This window comes from Dipodomys spectabilis, unplaced genomic scaffold (assembly GCF_019054845.1).
Source record: "Dipodomys spectabilis isolate Male_0828 unplaced genomic scaffold, ASM1905484v1 ptg000021l, whole genome shotgun sequence".
In the NCBI taxonomy this organism is placed as follows: Eukaryota; Metazoa; Chordata; class Mammalia; order Rodentia; family Heteromyidae; genus Dipodomys; species Dipodomys spectabilis.
Window position 1 is genome coordinate 1,120,542 of NW_024870698.1, and position 18,144 is coordinate 1,138,685.

The window sequence follows — 18,144 nt, forward strand, 5'->3', positions numbered from 1 at the left end:
TGCACTTTATCCTACTATTGTACACATAAAGCTATTCCCACATTGATTTATATTCTTAAGAGTTCTTCCACGCAGTTCATGCTCTTGCATGTCTATTGTGTACTGGGCATTGATCTAGGCACCTGAGGGTACAGTAGACAATTGGCCCTTGCTCATGGGTCTTGTGCTCTAAAGGGGAAGATATAAACAATTTTAGTAAATATTGTGTCAGATGGAAAAAAATCAAACGGCCTATGAGGAACAGAGACGCTGGAATGGAGAGGAGGTAATTGTTATATAATGGCCATCAGAGGAGCTATCACTGAGAAAATGACCTTGAGCAGAGATCGAAAGTAAGTGAAAAGAAAGTTCAAGAAATTTGAAAAACCTGATGGAGCAAGCTTATTATTGTATTTGAAACAAAACTTCCAGACTGTAGGAATTGAGAGGGCAAAGGCCCTGAGGCTGAGTAGGGACATTGTTTTATTGTTGGGGAGGTGGGGGGGGGGAGTACTAGAACTATGAATTCAGCACCCTGCATTTGGTAGACACACACTCTATCACTGGTCCAGGCCTCCAGCACTTCATTGCACTGGGATATTAGGGTCTCGATTCCTGTCTGGACTGTATTCTGCCTATTCTTTGGTTTCTAGCTGGGATGACATGTACATACCACCACACCCAGCTTTTCTACTGAGACAGCCTCTCAGACTGCTCTGCCCAGGCATGGCCTGGAATTGAGATTCTCCCAGTCTCAGCCTCGCACAAAACTATGCCACCTCATCCAGCTACACGTTTAGAAACAGGTCTTGTGAACTCTTTTCACCAGGTGGCCTTCAAACACAACCCTCTAATCCTCATCTCCCACAGGAGCTGGAATTATAGACATGAACCACCCAGAGAAAATACTCTCTAAGAAAATTTAAGACATGACACTGACATGATCTGTCTTCTACTTTAAAAGGACCGTTGTGGCTGCTATGTTGGGAATAGATTGTTCAGGGTTAAGATGAAGATCTGGAGAGCAGTTAGATGAGAATCACAATCTGGAGAGATAATGATGGCCTGTACTGGGTTGCATGTGGTGAGTGTGGTAGAAGGGGCTGCATACTGGATATAATTTACAAGTAGGGTATGTAGCATGTTCTGATGGCACAGATACAACTCAAGAATGATAGAAGGCAAAGATAATGTCTCTACATTTTGGAGCCTGAGAAGTAAAATGAAATGTCAAATGAGGACTGGGACAACAGAATCCCACAGTGATGGGTATTAGTGAGGGCAAGAGTTCAATTTAGGACAGGTGGAATTTGAGGAGTCTATGAGACATTCACTTGGGGATTTTCAAACAAGTCTTTGTTCCAGTGAGGTAAAAGCAGAAAGGGGGAAGTAGTTTTAAGAACAGGAGGTCAAGGGGTTTGGATTTGTTTTCAACCATAGACACTGGTGAAATATAATTTTAAATACTTAGAAGTGCTCCCAAGAAAGTACAGTAATGACGATGTCAAGAGAGACAGGTGGGGGGGGGGGGACTATTGGGAGTCAGACCCTGAATAGGTGAAGGGAATCATCAAGAGATCCTGACATTAGACAAAAGAGTGCACAGACTACCCATTGTGGCAGGAGGGACTGGAAGTTCTTGTGTGACTGTTTCTGTTTTCTCAGTGAAGCAAGCAGCCAGGTCAGCTGCTGAGACCAAGGATATGTGAGGTAGAGCAGGATGTGTGACATGGTCTTCTCAGACTGTGGCTTTTAAACTTCAGCTCATGACCTACTTGTGAGCCTTAAGACAAACTTTGAGGTCACGTCATAACCTTAAAGGATGAATTTAACTTTAATAGAGGCAATTACATGCACTAAGAACAAGAATCACTCCAAAAATATGTTTGTGTTTTTTATGTATGTTGGTAGCAAAAATATTTTTAAAAATTCTTGCCTATGACAGTGAGAATAAATAAAGGGCTATGGAAAACAAAGTCAGGGTCATTAATCAAAGGTCAATAAAGTTAACAGAGTTTTAGGCTTTTAAAAGATCGTAATATAGACAAGATCTGGGCATAAAACCTGCTAGAGACTAACAGCGTCTCACTTACCACTTATACCTTGATGACACAGAAACTTGTTAAATGTTTTTACAAAATGTATAGGTCGCCAACTTGAAAGTTTTAGATGTCAGAAAGTAATTTTCTCCTCTATGAAAACTGGGACACTCGGAACACTATGATACATAAAAGTAGTGAACAATGCATCATCTGGCAGTTAAGATTTGGAATTCATTGTTCTTCACATGAAGTTTGGCCTTATGTAGTAGTAAGTTTGATGACCCTACCCCATCTCAGAGGGCCCTAAACCCTCTAAGACAGTATCAGGAACAGTATCAGCAGCAAGGACTGAGGTTTTGTTCAAACAAGGATGCTGAAAGGTGCAGCTTGTAAATGTATGCTCTCTCCTTTCCTTCCCTGGTACCATTTAAGCTGATTAAGGTGTTTATTTTCTTCATCTTTCAAGATTTGCTGTTGGATCTGCAGATGTGATTTGTTCAATCTGATTACAATCAGATACAACTTAGAAAAAAATGCATCAGTTCTTAAGATGTACCTTGGTTGCTTAGTGTTTGCCTACAAAGTATATTAAAAATACTTAAGAACATGGCATAAACATTTTATTGCTAACGGACATAGACTGTTTGCAATAAAGGAAAGACTACTCCAGTTCTATCGTTTCTCTCGTAAAAATGACCTTGAGATGATCTGGAACCAACTTTCAATTTACCTGACCAACTTCTCTGAGCCATCTGAGTTTTTAAAATTATTGTTTTCCCTATTGTTAAGGCAGTATAAAACTCAGTTCATTAGACAGGATGTCAGACATAAACATTACAAAGGAAACATATTTCCCCTTTGCCATATTGTTCTCTTTTTGTGCTGTTTATTTTGATTTACCTAAATTTGAGGCACTGAGCAGAAGTGGAAATCCAATTTAACAGCGAATGAAGATGTATAAAATGTAGTCTGCCTATATCGGCCAGAGGATGCCAATGTAGACTCATGATACAATCCATTACCACTTGTAAAGCAAAATCAAGCAAGTCTGAATCAACCTTCTGTAGCTTTTGGGATTCCTCTAGTTTCTGAGCTGGTCTGGAGAGGTTTGGTGTTTCCTCTAACCTTGTGAAGCAGGGGCACGGGATTCACATTTCTGTGTAGTGAGGGGTCGCTGTGAGTGTGCACCCCGGGGTGAACTACATCCTTCCAGCGCGCCGGTCTCCGGCCCTGCAAGCCCGGACACGTCTGCTGCTGAACCTGAATCTCCTTTCCCCCCTGATGTGAGAAATCTTTCTCCCTTGAAAATTTAATAAAGCCTCGGAAATGTTCAAATTAGAGCCTCCCGGGGGGGGGGGCGATGAGAGCCTCGGGAGGACCGCCTCGGGAGGACCCCCCCCCACGACGGCGCACTGGAGGCGGGCGGACTTGGAGCCGGCCCAGGGTTACCATGGGAGCCGGCCTCGAACCCGTCCCCGGCGTCCCCGCCTGCAAGCAAAGCGCCACCCAGGGCCGGTTAGCCGCCGCGGACTTTGTTCCTCTTTAGCCCGGGGAAAATGTGTGGGACACACAGACCGGGCTGCGGGGCTGCGCGTACCCGGCGGGAGGCTCCTCCCCGCGGCGTGGGGAGGCGGGTGACCGCGGGGCCGCCCGGCCGCGCCCCCAGCCGGGACGGGCGTCTCCTCACCCGCAGAGCCCCCCGCCGGTCAAGCCCTAGGCCTCGGTGTCCGCGGCCTAGCCAGCCAGCCCCGCCCTGGGAAGCCCTCCGGGGTCGCCCAGGCTCACGTGACTTGGGGACGGACGGTGGTGACAGGAAGAAAGGCGGGGGAAGGAGGGGAGGGGGGGGGGACGCGCGTGCGACCCCGGCCGGCTCGGTGCCGACCCCGCGCGGGGAGGGGCCGTTGCCCAGGAACCGTCCGCACCGCCCGCGCGTGCCCTCTCTCTCACGCGCGCGCCCGGCCGCGTGCGCGCGCGTCCCCGTCCACGGCTCGGCGCCCAGTAAGGGCCGCCGTCCCCGCCCCAACCGGCCCTTCGTCGGGCTGCGTAGCTGGGGCGCGCGCCCCAGGGGACGCGCCGCTCGCGCCCGCACCTCCGGGTCCCCCCCCCCCCCTACACACACCTCGGGAGCGCGCGCCTCCGCCTCGCTGCATATGAATGAGGGGCGGGGCGGAGGCGGGGCCGCGGGGCGCGGCGGCCTCGGGCCCGCGCGTGCCGGGCCGCGCCGCAGGGGGGGCGGCGGCGGGGAACGGCGCGATTGTGAGGTGGCGGTGACGCACGTTCCGGGGTTCTTAAGCGGCCGGGGCGGCGACGACGGCGGTGGCGGCGGCGGCGGCGCCCGAGCCGGTCTCGGGAGGCGGCGGTGACCTGCCGCGAAGAGCTGCGGGGCCCAAGTCGGTGGCCCGGCGCCGTCACAGTGTCCCTCTCCCTCTGACCCCCCCCCCCCACCGCACCCCGTGCTTCCACCGCGGCGGGCGGGGGCACCGCCGCCAGCCCCGTAGATGAGGGACGTGGAGTTCGGGGTGCTGCAGACTTGCTCGCTGCGCAGCGGCAGCCCGGGACCCCGGTGCGGCGGAGGGGCGTACCGCCCCTGCGCCCCGCCGCCCTCCGCCACGCCCTGCGGCCGGCTCTCGCCGGCGCCGTTGCCTGTCACCGGCTGCTCGGAGGCCGCCTCCCCCTTCTCGGTCCCCGCGGCTGCCACCGCCGCTTCCTCTTCCTCCGCCCCGCTGCCGGCGCACCGGCAGACCGCGCGGGACGAGCCGCCGCCGGCAGCGCGGCCGCTCCCGGGGGCGGCGAACGTCTCCGCGCTCCCCCCGGGCGGCGGCGGCGCGGTGGCGGGCGGCCCGGTCGCGGGTGTGACCCACCGCCGCCCCTCCCCGGACTTCACACCGAGCCCGCGCCGCCCCCCCTCCGCCCCCGCCCCCGCCCGCCGCGGCGGCCGCGCCTCCTCCCCGCAGGACTTCAGTCGGCGGCAGCAGCAGCGGCTGAGCAGCCACCAGAGGAAAGAGCCGAGCCCGCCCCACCGTCCCCACCCTCCAGACTCGCAGCCGGCGCCGCCGCCGCCGCTCCGCTGCCCCGGCCGCTTCACCTCGCCGCCGCCGCCGCCGCCGCCGTCCGGCTCGCAGCTCCAGCCGGCGCCCAGCGTCCCGCGCCCGCCGCCGCCGCCGCTCCGGCTCCCGCACTCGCAGCACCTCCCGCCGCCGCCGGACTCGGCCCCGCGGCAGCGCCCGGCCGAGCTGCCCCCGCTCCCGCAGCTCCCGCCCTCGCCGCCCGCGGCCCCGCCGCGCCGCCACGGAGGCGCCGACAGCCCTCGGAAGACCCCGGCTGCGGGCGAGGGTAGCGCCGCCGAGCCCCCCGATGCGGGCTTGGCCCCCTCGACGCCGCCGGTGAACCCCGCGCCGGGCTCCATGGAGTCTCCCAACCACCCCCTGCTCAGCAGCCCCGGGAACCTCCTGCCCGGCGGGGCGCTGGGCGCGGGCGCCTTCAGCAGCCTGCAGAGCCCGGACCTCCCGCACCCGGGCGGCGGCGGCGGCGGCGGGGGCGGGGGGCCCCCCGGCGGCGCGGGGGGAGGCGGCTCCGCGTCGCCGCCGCCGCCGCCGCTGCCCGGCTTCGGCACCCCGTGGTCCGTGCAGACCGCGTCGCCGCCGCCCCAGCCCCAGCCGCCGCCGGCGTCCCAGCCGCCGCCGCCGCCGCCGCCCCAGCAGCCGGCGCCGCCGCCGCCGCCGCCCGGCTCCTCGGCCGCCACCCCGGGAGGCGGCCCCGGCGGCGGCGGCGGCCCGCTCAGCGCCATGCCGCCGCCCAGCCCCGACTCGGAGAACGGCTTCTACCCGGGGCTGCCGTCGTCCATGAACCCGGCCTTCTTCCCGAGCTTCTCGCCGGTGTCGCCGCACGGCTGTGCGGGGCTCAGCGTGCCGGCCGGCGGCGGCGGTGGCGGCGGCGGCGGCGGCGGTGGCGGCGGCTTCGGCGGCCCCTTCTCGGCGGCGACCGCGGTGCCCCCGCCGCCCGCCATGAATTTACCTCAGCCGCAGCCCCCGCCGCCCGCCGCGCCGCAGCCGCCGCAGAGCCGCCGGTCGCCCGTCAGCCCGCAGCTCCAGCAGCAGCACCAGGCGGCCGCCGCCGCCTTCCTGCAGCAGCGGAACTCGTACAACCACCACCAGGTGCGGGGCCGGCGCCGTGGGGGGGGGGGGGGAGGCCGGCGCGGGGCCCCGAGACGCGGGGCGGAGGCCGCCGTGGGCTGCGGGCTCCGGACTCGGGTTCGCGCTGGGAGCCCCCGCGAACGCCCAGGCGGCGGCGGGGCCGGGGCTGGGGGGTGGGGGGGATGGATGGCGGCGTCGGACCCGGGACCGACGGACGGATGGACGGGTGCGGCGGCTCCCGGCCCGCGTCTCCGGCCGGCTGGCGGGGTTGGGGGGGTCTCCGACCCGGGGAGGGGCGGTCGGGATCCGCCCGCACCGCGGACGGGCGTCCCGGGGAGGCGAACTCGGGCGGGGGCTGTGGGATCCGAGCCCGTGCGTGCCCCGAGCGGCGTCTCCCCCGCCGTCCGCTCCGGTGTGGGGACCCAGCGGGGAGGCCGGGGCCGGCCCAGGCGGCTCGGCCTTTTCCTCCCGAGCCGGCTGCGCCCTTGGCGGCCGGCGGGGATGGCGCGGGGAGGCCGGGCCCGCCCGGCTTCCAGCGCCCGCCGGCCGGGTCGAGCTCCCGCCGCAGCCGAGGCGGAGCCGCCCCGCCCGGCGGAGCCCGCCGCTGTCAGCTCGCCGGGCAGAAGGTGTTGCGTGTTGGGGTGGTCGTCCCGGGGCTCCGACGGTGCGGGTCTGGGCTTTTGAATGAGGCGGGGTGACGGCTCGAGGGGTTTCGAGACCACATCGAGGGGTCCCACGTTTCCCCCAGACTTGGCAACGTCCGGTGGTCCCAGCCTGGGATAAGGGAAGGACGGACCGGGAAGTTGTGCCTTTTAAGTGGGTGATGATGGGAAGCGACACCGGACGGGGTTTTCACTCCTCCGTGTCGTTACGGTCTCGCGGGCCAGTTTTGGGTGACCTCTGGATGGGACAGTACTCGGCGTTGATTATAGTGATCATTCTGTCCTGAGTTCATTTTAGTCACTAAGCATTGACAGTAACATTGGGCCTTCACCTGTCCGTGCTTACTGGACACAGAAAACTTTTTATTTTTTTCTGTTGACCCAAGTTTCCAAGGGTTAACCTTTAAAAAGCGAATCCTGTCTACATCAACCATCATGACAACCGTTTATCTAATTTTACCGAGGTGACAGCGTACACTCACTTCTGTTGAATCATGGATTCTCCCTTAAAAAAATAAAGTGATCCATAAGGGCTGAAAAGAGGGATTGTGAAATAATACTGTGCTTTCCCATGATTGACATCATCTTGAGCAGCAATCTTTTGTGTTGCAAGCTCTTCCTCTTTTAACTAGAAGCTTGCCACAAATTTAGAGTAATTTTGTATTCCTAAAGCTGTAATACAGGATGTGAGCAGAACATATACCATGATCCATGTTTGTCTGCAATTCCCTTTTGTACAAAAATAGGTATTACCCTGGAGTGTACGGGGTCATGCACCTTGCATGTAGAATTTTAGATTACTGCAAGAGAATTTTGAACACTAATCATTTAGCAAGCAAAGTAACGTCTTCAGGCATGGCGTGATTTGTTGAGCTCCTTAGTTATGTTTTTTAACTATATGGGTGGAGGGAGAGTGAATCTGCCCATGATTATATTAATACTGAAAAGATTTTAAAAATAGGTACTATAGACCAGAGGGTTTAATTTTTTTTTCTTATAAGACAAGCTGCTTAAGAGTGCTGTTATTTATTGATTTCTGGTGACTTCTTGTTCCATACTTTCATTGGCCAAATCTTAGTACAAAAGTATTAGATTATGGGCAGTAGAATTATTAACAACTCATGCTAATTTAGGGAAAAATAGTTCCGTAGATTCGTGGATTTTCTAATTTTTTAAATGACATTTCTTGCCATAGGTTCTAGATAGGAATGATTTATTTTTGAAAGTGTAAACTAATGGAAACTTGGAGACTTGATTTAGATTATTAAACTTTGCCAAAGCCTCTGATCGTTTATTGGCAGTATTCCCAGTGGATCCACCTATGGGTATATAGGATTCCCTTTTTATCCATAGGTGAATCCACTGAGAATACTGCCAATAAATATTGCCTACGCATTATGTATTATACATAATATATATCTATACACACACACACACACACACACACACACACACACACACACACACACACACACACACACACACACACACACACACACACACACACACACACTTGTGTGTGTGTAGTGTGGAGGTCCTGGGGCCTGGGCTCGCTCTCCTTTACCTTGGCTAGTGCTGTACCACTTGAGCCGCATCTCCTCTTACTGCTTTTTTGGTAGTTTAGTGGAGATAAACATTGAACAGCAGTCCTCAGATCTCACCCTGCTGAGTAGCTAGGATTACAGGCCTGTGCCACTGGCTCCCGGCTGCCATCTGATTATGCATTGGTGAACAAATAACAAACACTTTGAAATAAATGATACCAAAACTGGAATGAAATATTTTTAAAGTTGAATACACCATGCATGAAAATGACATCTTCCCTATATTGTGCTAGCCTAGAAGGCATTTTTAATTCATGCAACAGAGTAATGTCAAATGGTATCACACTCTATTTTCAAAGTAGTCAACTTTTTGAGAAGCATGAAAGTCTATAACAGGTATAGTTAATTAAAACCATTTCATTAGTAAAAGACCTATCCAAATATGGTTGCTTTAAGGTTCCTGGAGTTAATTTCAATTTAAAATATATTTTTCCTTTATCATATATATATATATATATATATATATATATATACACACACACACACATATCTATTTCTGAGGGGGGGAGGAAGTACAGTGTTCTATTTGGGGAATTATTCTGAATATCTTATTTATAGTGGATAAGAGAATGAGAACAACTTACTCAGATTTAAATAAATATAATTTCTAATAGCTAAATCTATATAGCCAAATCTAATAGCTAACCTGTGACTTTTTGTAAGCTACTTAAGAAATATTTTGTTATTTTTACATATTTTATTTTTATGATCATATAAATTAGATTTAAATTTGAATAAGACTCTTCAAAGCCTGTAACTTAAGTAGTTGTGTTTTCCCCAGCCTCTTCTGAAACAATCTCCTTGGAGCAACCATCAGAGCAGTGGCTGGGGCACTGGAAGCATGTCCTGGGGAGCAATGCATGGGAGAGACCACCGTAGAACTGGAAACATGGGAATTCCAGGGACTATGAATCAGATATCTCCACTGAAGAAACCATTTTCTGGTAATGTCATAGCACCACCGAAATTTACACGCTCTACTCCATCACTGACTCCAAAATCTTGGATTGAAGATAATGTGTTCAGAACAGACAACAATAGTAATACACTCTTACCCTTACAGGTAAGAATGGTATGTATGTAAATGGCCTTATTTATAATATTAATCTTTTAAAATAAGTTGGGTGGTGGTGGCTTTGATAGTAGAATAGAGAAATTATTAAATTTAAAAAGATTTTAGGTTTTAAGCATATAATTTAATTTTCAAAGAGGACAGTAATACACAGAGTAAGTTTAGAATGTAAAGTATTTAAACCTACTATGGAAAACCTTTAGAAAACCCTTTTGTGTTTCTTAAATATATGTTGAAATTTTTAATTGGCAGCTCCTTAATAATGTCTAAATTTGGTCACCTCTGATGGATTGCCAAAATTTTGTTTTTCCTATAATACATAAGCTAAGCTAAAATGTTCCATAACTTATACTTCATAGATTTCCCTATGACCAGCTTTCTAAATATTAGTATGCTTAGTATAACTATGATGTGGCAGCTTTATCTTCACTGGTTCAGTGACTTTTTTCTAAATATGGCTTTATAGTCAGGGTGATTAGACCATTTGTTCAGGCCTGTTAGTATTTTGTTGAATATTTTATTGAAGCTCTCTTAGGGCTGTTTCAAATGAGATTTTTATTCTCTCCCAAACCATTAGAGGGTAGAACAAAGATTTACGATACATAGAAAGCACTTTGATTATTGGTGTTTTGATTTCTTTGGTTTTGGGTTTTTTTCTGGTGGGTATGGGGAAGAGAACTGCTCATTTCTGATGAAAACTTCTATGCTATTGAAGGTGAGATCTAGTTTGCAGTTGCCAGCTTGGGGCTCAGATTCCCTCCAAGATAGTTGGTGTACTGCAGCCGGAACATCCAGAATAGACCAGGTAGGCTGCACAGTGTGTATTCTTCAGGATTTGGGCTAGCAGTGTAGTATTTACATTATTAGTTGGATGTATCTTATACTACTTTTTAATTATATCTATTTAAGCATCTGTTGGAAGGCAATGAAGCAAATTTTTAAACATCACTTAAATGAAACTATTATATTCATTTTCAAATCTAAAAGATTTGTAGTCATTTTATACTTTTGAAGCATAATTCATTTTTTTTTGGAAAAAGGAATTCTATACCTAAGAGCACCTGACTTTAAACATCAGACTGAACACAGTTTGTCGCCTTTCAGATTATTTTAAGTAAAAATTATGTATTAACATTTAGCTTTACATTTCATGTTGTAAAAAACTGTCCAGTAAATTTTTGTCATGAAATCTACTACATTTGTCTTGAGATATATTTCTGAAAAGACTCTCTTATTTCATTTTTTTCACCTGTATAAAAAAAAAGTTTATGTTATAGTATTCTAAATTTCATTGCTGCTCTTACACCCTTTAATTTACCCTCAAGCCCTTGTGGTTATAAAGTGCTATTTTCCTGCAGACTGAATCTGAATGTATGTATACTAGGTATACTAGGATTAAAAGAGAACAATATGAAGATTCTTCCTTAAGTTCAGTTGAGCTTAGACTGGACATTAAGTATTATCACAGTTAAGGTTCTTCCTTAACATGAGATGATTGTATAAGTTTGTAGGCAAATTAATACATAATACATTTGTACTGGCATTCTAGTCTAACAGCTTAGTCTTCAGTAATTGAACATTCGTGGTTGCTTTAGACAAATCCTACCTACTTACCAGAGTTGTGCTGCCAGGATCTTTACTTAGAAATTGTGATTATCTCTAGTGATTTGTAGTTTGTCACTTATTTAATAAGTAAGTTTGCTTTCCATCTCTTTCTACTCTCTTTTTCTCTCTAGTCCTATTTGATTTTGGTTTTTGTTGGCACTGGGATTTAAACTCTGAACTTCATGCTTGCTAGGTAGGTGCTCTACTGCTTAAGCCATACCTCCTGCCCCATTTTGTTCTGGTTATTTTTGAGATCTGGGCTTGAGTTTTTTTTGTTTTGGTTTTGGTTTTGATTTCTTTCACTCATATGGGCATAGATAGTAATCCTCTACTTTATACTTCCTGTCAATAGGCTGTCACTGAGATGACAGGCACACACCACCACACCCAAATTTTTCTGTTAAGATGGGGGTCTTGTATTTGCCCTTAACTTTAAATCCATTAATGGATTTCATCGCTTAAAGATAGACTTTTGGCCAACTGCTAAGATATTAAAATTAATTATAGCCTCTTGGGCAAAGGCATGATGTTAATGAAGTTGAATCCAGCCATAGAACACAAAGGATAACAGAAACTTATCTGGAAGGAGAGGAGATCAAAACTTAGATCTTCTTCCTCTTCCTCTCAGGATCTTTTTTGACATTGAAGGCCATAGTTTATTGCCTTTCTTCTCTCTAAGTCATAGATTTCTTATCTATAACAGAGAGACATTGAACTAGGTCATATAAGGCCCTGGCTGTCAGTGTTCTCATTTTGGCCCCACCCCTGGCCTTTATTTTTAACATATAAGGGGATTGGGTTCTTGGCCGGGAAGATTATAAAGGTATTGGTTTAAGGCAGTGGAGGGTACTGTATGATCTTTCTCCTCTTAAAAGCAAACTGATTATCTCCTTTAAGTATTCTCTCATTATTCTACATAATTTCTTCTGTGTTCCCTTCCATCTTTCCATAAAAGGTTGAAGTATTTGAAGTTGAAGCTCTTAAAAGTATAAGAGCATCTCCAAACTAGCATTTGAATTTTAAAATGTTAGTAGTTATGTTTAGCAAAATTAAAATACAACCACTTACATATCTGGGGAGAATATTCTCATTCTCATCTTTTACTGTCAATATATTTTAATTTTTTGTTGTGCAGTTTATTACTTTAAAACATGTAACTTTTTATTTCCTTTAGTCTCAAGCTATTAAGTCTCAAGCATAATAAATTAGAGACCTGAACTCATTATTCTTATACCTACCTTACCCATAACGAGGCCTAAAACATGTAAAGGAATTCAGTAAATAGAACTACTTTTATAAGTTGATTTTTGTGTGTTGTAAGTAAACTTTTTATAGGTTAGCAATTGTTATTTTAAGTTTGATTTTAAAATAATGCTTCAGATTTAAAACTTAAAAAGCAAATTAAACTTTTATGCACATTTGTGAAGCCAGGAGTGGGCGGAGGGGAGGGGGCTTGCACATCTGTAATCCCATGTAGTCCCAGCTATTTGGAAGGTAGAAACAAGAATAATGTAATTCCAAGGCAGCTTCAACCACAGTTAGCTTGAGACTCAATCTGAAAAACAAAAAAATCCCTGAAGGTCTGGGGATCTGGCTTAAGAATACAAGGCACTAAATTCAGTCTCTAGTATGAAGAATAAAAACCAGATTCTAATATCTTTTAGATTAAAATTTTATTTTTTTTTTGAAACAGAGTCTTAGTCATAGCCTAGGTTAGTCTTGAACTTGTAGTCCTACCTACTGCCTATCTCCCAACCGCTGGAATTATAGGCATGAGTCATCATGCCTGGCCAAAATTTCTGTACTGCAAAACATTATCTGCTAGTTATCTTTGCAAGAAATAATAACGAAAAATGTGTTATCTAAATTATCTTAAATAGAATTTTTAATTATATGCTAAGATTGTAATACGTTTATTCATCAATACTTGAGTATTTTAAATCAAAGTAAATGTTTTTTTTTTTTGAAGGGGGGGGTTCCGGTTGTGGGCCTGAACTCAGGGCCTGGGCGCTGTCCCTCAGCTCTTCAGCTCAAGGCTAGCACTCTACCACTTGAGCCACAGTGCCACTTCTGGCTTTTTTCTTTTTGCTTATGTGGTGCTGAGGAATCGAACCCAGGGCCTTGAGCATGCAAGGCAAGCGCTCTACCACTGAGCCACCTTCCCAGCCCCCAAAATAAATGCTTTTTTAACTGAAGGTTTACTTCCTAGCTTTGAGAACATCAAGTAACTTAAACAAAGCAATATCGTGCAACTGTAAGGTAGCCTTTATAGCCTGCAAATGTGTATTAGTAATCCTAAACCCTAGCTGAGGAATAATCAATATAGTCAACTCTAGAATTTTGTTTTGCATCACATGAATTATCCACCAATCTTCAGCCAAGCTGTTATAATGTTGTGATGAATAAAATTTGGAGATCTAAGAATAATATATTGGAATCTTTTTTTTTTTTTTACTTTACATGAAAAGCAGTATGTAGTAACAAGACCAGAATAGTGTTTAATGTAATGAAAGCATTCCTTCATTTCTGCTTCTCAAACCACGTGAGTTTTGGGGACAGAAATACTCATTACACTTGAACACTGAAAAAAAGCAAAAAAAAAGGACTCATGTATATCTTTGGTAATACATACTTTCTTTATGTGTTTCCTATTCTAGTTTCAATTCTTTAGTTTTACTTGAAAATTTTTCTCTTTCCATTTTGTTTAGTTCTTGTAGGTACTAGCATAACTTTGGTAGATTATGGCCTTCAATTAAAAAAATAACATCATCAGAGTATTTTGTTGAAATTTAGAATAAAGGAAGTTTAAGCAGTGTGTATCGCATGTTCATTATTGTTTTAGTTACACTTGAGATCTGTGGAGGCAAAACAGAATATAAGAGTCCAGTTGGATAAATAAGGGGTTTGTGTTGAACAAGAGAATGATATGAGTGCTTACAAGTTATATGTTTTCATGGTAAAGCAGACCAGCATGTCATCTGCCACTGAGATTGTATGATGCAATAATACTGTATAATCAGTGAGGGCAGTATTAGCACAACTTTGCCTTTATATGTGTAAGTAAAATTAGAGAACAAAGCACATGTTGAAAGTAATTTAAGGTGCCTATCTTATCTTTGTTTCAAACTTAGCCTTATACCAGTGTATGTGTTCAAGCATCTGGTTTATCCTTACTGGGAGGATAAGGATATAGGACTTCTATAATTCTGCTGATTCTTTTGGGGAATATTTCATTGTTAAGAGTAGAAGCTTCTACTTGTTTACCTGTGAAATAGAGCAAGATTTTGAATATGTCAAAGCAAGAAAAGTAATATCTCATCAAATATCTCCTTTCTCAAGGTGTATTTTACAATATTAAGCTAATACTGTACATGGTCTTCCATAGTCCATAGTTTAATTTTAGTATTTATAATCCTTTAGGTCATATGTAAAATGAGGATTACTTGGTTCTCTTCTGTGTTTTTCAGCCCTTTCAAGACTGTTGAAGTTCCACAAGTGCTAATGTCTAGGTTTAAAGAAAGTGACTATCAGGATATAAAGGGCTGCACTTTTTCTGCCATTGTGCCCTGGTATTCTTTCCTATACTCTCATTTTCTAAAAGCTTACTTGGTGGATTCTTTTTTTTTGTCAGTTGTGGGGCCTGAATTCTGGGCCTGGACACTGTCCCTGAGCTCTTAAGCTCAAGGTTAGTGCTCTACCACTTGAACCACAGTGCCACTTCCAGTTTTTTCTGTTTATGTAGTACTGAGGAATCAAACCCAGAGCCTCATGCATGCAAGGCAAGCACTCTTCCACTGAGCCACTTTCCCAGCCCCTTGGTGGATTCTTTTTCAGATTATTTTCATATTTTAAAATAAGTATAAAACTCATCTTCAGTCTTGTTTTTGTGAACTGTCTTGACCGTTTTCAAATAGTCATGTAGTGATAAGTAGAAGTTTCATTGCTATTACTTTCTGCATTAATACAAATCAGGATTGATATACTGATGGTTACTTTAAAACATGTCTATTTAGTTTATAAGCCAGTGCAATTTGCATGAATACAGATTTTTCTGATATTTTTATTTCAGAAGAAGCACACACTGGTTTTATAGCAAAATGTAGTATATTTTAAACCAGTCTTGAAAAGATTGTACTAAGCTATAACGTGTAGATCCTTTCAAAAGTTGAGAGAAGGTAGAATATAAAATCTTCTACTTCATCCGTAAACATTCCTAGAACCTACATGATACGTTATATTTTGCAAGAGTTTTCAAAATCATATGAGCATTAATTTTTATCATGACAGCTTATATTTTGTAATTTTAAATACATTTTTGAACTTTGAATACAGTAATAGCTCCTTTCTCATTGGGTAGGTGGAAATGAGATTGATAGCAATATTTGATATCTGATACTTGTCACAATTTAGTCAATTAACATTGTATTTTTCTAAAATTTTTAATTTGCATGCATTTGTAGGATGAGGGAGTTTTATTGCAATGCAAGTCTCTACACTGTGCAGTTTGAACAAATTCCGTGTCTACCATTTTGTGATTCCTCTCCTTTCCCCTTCAGGCAGCATTTACTGGGTTTTATTATGCTGTTTGTGCACGCGCGCGTGCATGCGCCTGCTCCTCAGTCTTCATCACTCTTTAGTATTTTTCTCCCCATCCTGCCCTCTTTTCTCTGGTACCTTCCTAGGTGGTCAGTCATTTTATATTTATGCCCCATTATTGTTACTGTTAGCATCATTTTAAGTCTTTTCTCCACAAATTGAAAACTGAAAAACTTTTGAGAACTCTTACCCAGTCAACATAAAATCTTGGGTTCCATTAATTTTTCTGCAAAATAATAAGACTTTTTCTTTATGTCCAAATAATAGTTCATGGTGTGCACACATACATATGGCGTGTGTCTGTCTTTTATATTGATTATCTTTTATATTGATTTACTCCCCTTCAGGTAAATGCCCAAGTGGTGTGGCTGAATCATAAGATAGATTTATTTTTAGTTTTTTGAGGAACTTCCATACTGATTTCCACAGTAGCAATCAGTATAATTCCCATTTTTAAAATATAGTCTTTACCACATAGAACTCAACTGACATGTTTTTACAAAGCTTTTTATGATAGAGATATAGTAGTAGACATTTAGGAGACATTTGTGAACTAGCTATGTTTATATTTAGAAGATTCGTAGGCTTAACTAACTCAAAAGCTTAGTAGGAAAAATTAACAAATTAGTTTTGGACTCTGTATTGTGAAAGAAGGTAGAACTGTTTGGAAAGATCCTGTAACTGCCAGAAGGCCATTGTCTATTATATTTTATTTCATTTGTTCTTACATTACTTTAAATACTTCCTAATATATTTGTTTATATGGACTTCAAGCACCATGTAATCAGAAATGATTATTTCTATAAAATGGAACTGGAAACTGAAGAAGTTTAGTGACTTAGAAGAAAAATCACAAAATGCATTGTTTTAACAATGTGTTCTGTAGGATGACAGCCTCAGTGTCAACTGAAAACACCTTAGAACCATTTTAAACCTACTGTATCAGTTTGTTGATAGTTCCAACCATCGATGTTAGTCAGCCTTTCAGATAATTCAGAAGCATGCACAAATTTGGAAAGTACTGTTAAACCCCAAGAAGGTCATTGTTCTAGTGAACAGCTGTTATGATTGGATATGCTATTCATCGTGGGTCTTTCCATTTAAAAAAATCAGTAAAGGCATTTATCTAGTTAACTGGTGATAAAGCTGGAATAAGAACCTGCTGTCTAGCATTCTTTCCATCATTCAGTGTTACTTTTCACCCTTTTTAATTCTCTGACAGCACCTTGTTTAGTCTACAAGGCTGATTCTGGTCCTTCAGCTTTAAAAAGCTTGCAACCCTATTTTAAACATCAAAGTAGATAAATAATAAATAAATGAGCCTCTTGTCAAAATGCTTCTTATGTTTTTGTTTAGAGCTCTAAAGAACTGGCTCTGAATATTCTCTAGATCATGGAGTCCCCCTTTGGAAAATGAGTAAAAGGCAAAACGCTTTCTTAAGAAAAAAAATTTATGTATGTAATGAGTATAATACTGTATCACAGAGATTTGGTCTCTCTTGAAGCATGTGGGTGGCTCAGTTAAGTAGGTAGTTTGCTGTTTGTGGGGACTTAATCTCCCCAGCATACATGCTTATTTTTCTGATTCCCCTTTTCTGTTTTCTATGGTAATCATTTGTTGAGTGTTTAAAATGGTCTATCCTGCCACGTGTCATACATTTGTACATTTGGGCACATAGGTGAGTGGGAGATGCACTGGGGGTTTGAGAATATGTCAGGAGACTCAGAAGCAGCTTTCTGTGGTAGTTTCCCAGGTGTATTTTTTCAGAATGTATGGATGGATGTTGAGCAGAATATACTGTAAATTCATGAACCATAAATAATAAAATATCCTGTAGTAAGCAAGTGAAGACACTGAGCTTTCAGAAAACAAGACTCTGATAAGACAAAAGATTTTATTCTTAAACTTATATAAGTGAACTGAGAGTATTTTCACTTTTCTTCTACCTTTTTTTGGGGGGGAGGGGAGAAGATTGCAAAATGGAAAGATCCATATGGGATCATGTTAGACAGTGAGATTTATTGTTATTTTTTCAATGTATAAGGATACTTTTCATGCATTTCTTTAGAGAGTGAGATTTAAACACAAACATTGTAGGTCTTTATTTTTGTTTTGATATTAGTAATTCATGCTTCTAATTTTTACCATGTAAACTTCTTATACATTCATTATTATGAAATTCAGATCACTGAGTCAAATAAGTATCTGATAGATGTTTAAAGTGTGGTGCAATTATCTTTATCCCCACCCCCCAGATGTTAATATTCCAAGAGAAATGTATATCTTCCTAGAAATCAGAAAAACTTTAAACAGATAACTAAAAGTACTTTGTATATCCATAACATTCCAGGAATCTATATAGAAATGATAAAAAAAATTACTGTACTACATTAATTCTGCCAAAGTAATTTATTTTTATAAGATACTTTAGAGATAAATGTATTGAAAGTA

At 44.8% G+C, this 18,144-nt stretch overlaps 1 protein-coding gene across 7 annotated transcripts in view; it reads left to right on the forward strand.

Annotated features, from left to right (window-relative positions):
- The first annotated feature begins 4,519 nt into the window (after positions 1-4,519).
- The window catches only part of Cpeb2 (cytoplasmic polyadenylation element binding protein 2), a 50,874-nt gene continuing 37,249 nt past the window's right edge, over positions 4,520-18,144 (forward strand). For 2 of the 7 annotated variants that reach the window (XM_042674725.1, XM_042674726.1), the window contains exons 1-3: positions 4,520-6,175; positions 9,202-9,483; positions 10,208-10,297. In XM_042674725.1, coding sequence (XP_042530659.1) covers positions 4,520-6,175; positions 9,202-9,483; positions 10,208-10,297 — 2,028 coding nt within the window. Of the gene's footprint in view, positions 6,176-9,201; positions 9,493-10,207; positions 10,298-18,144 lie in introns of all 7 variants that reach the window. The other 5 variants (XM_042674727.1, XM_042674729.1, XM_042674728.1 and 2 more) reach the window with 3 other exon arrangements.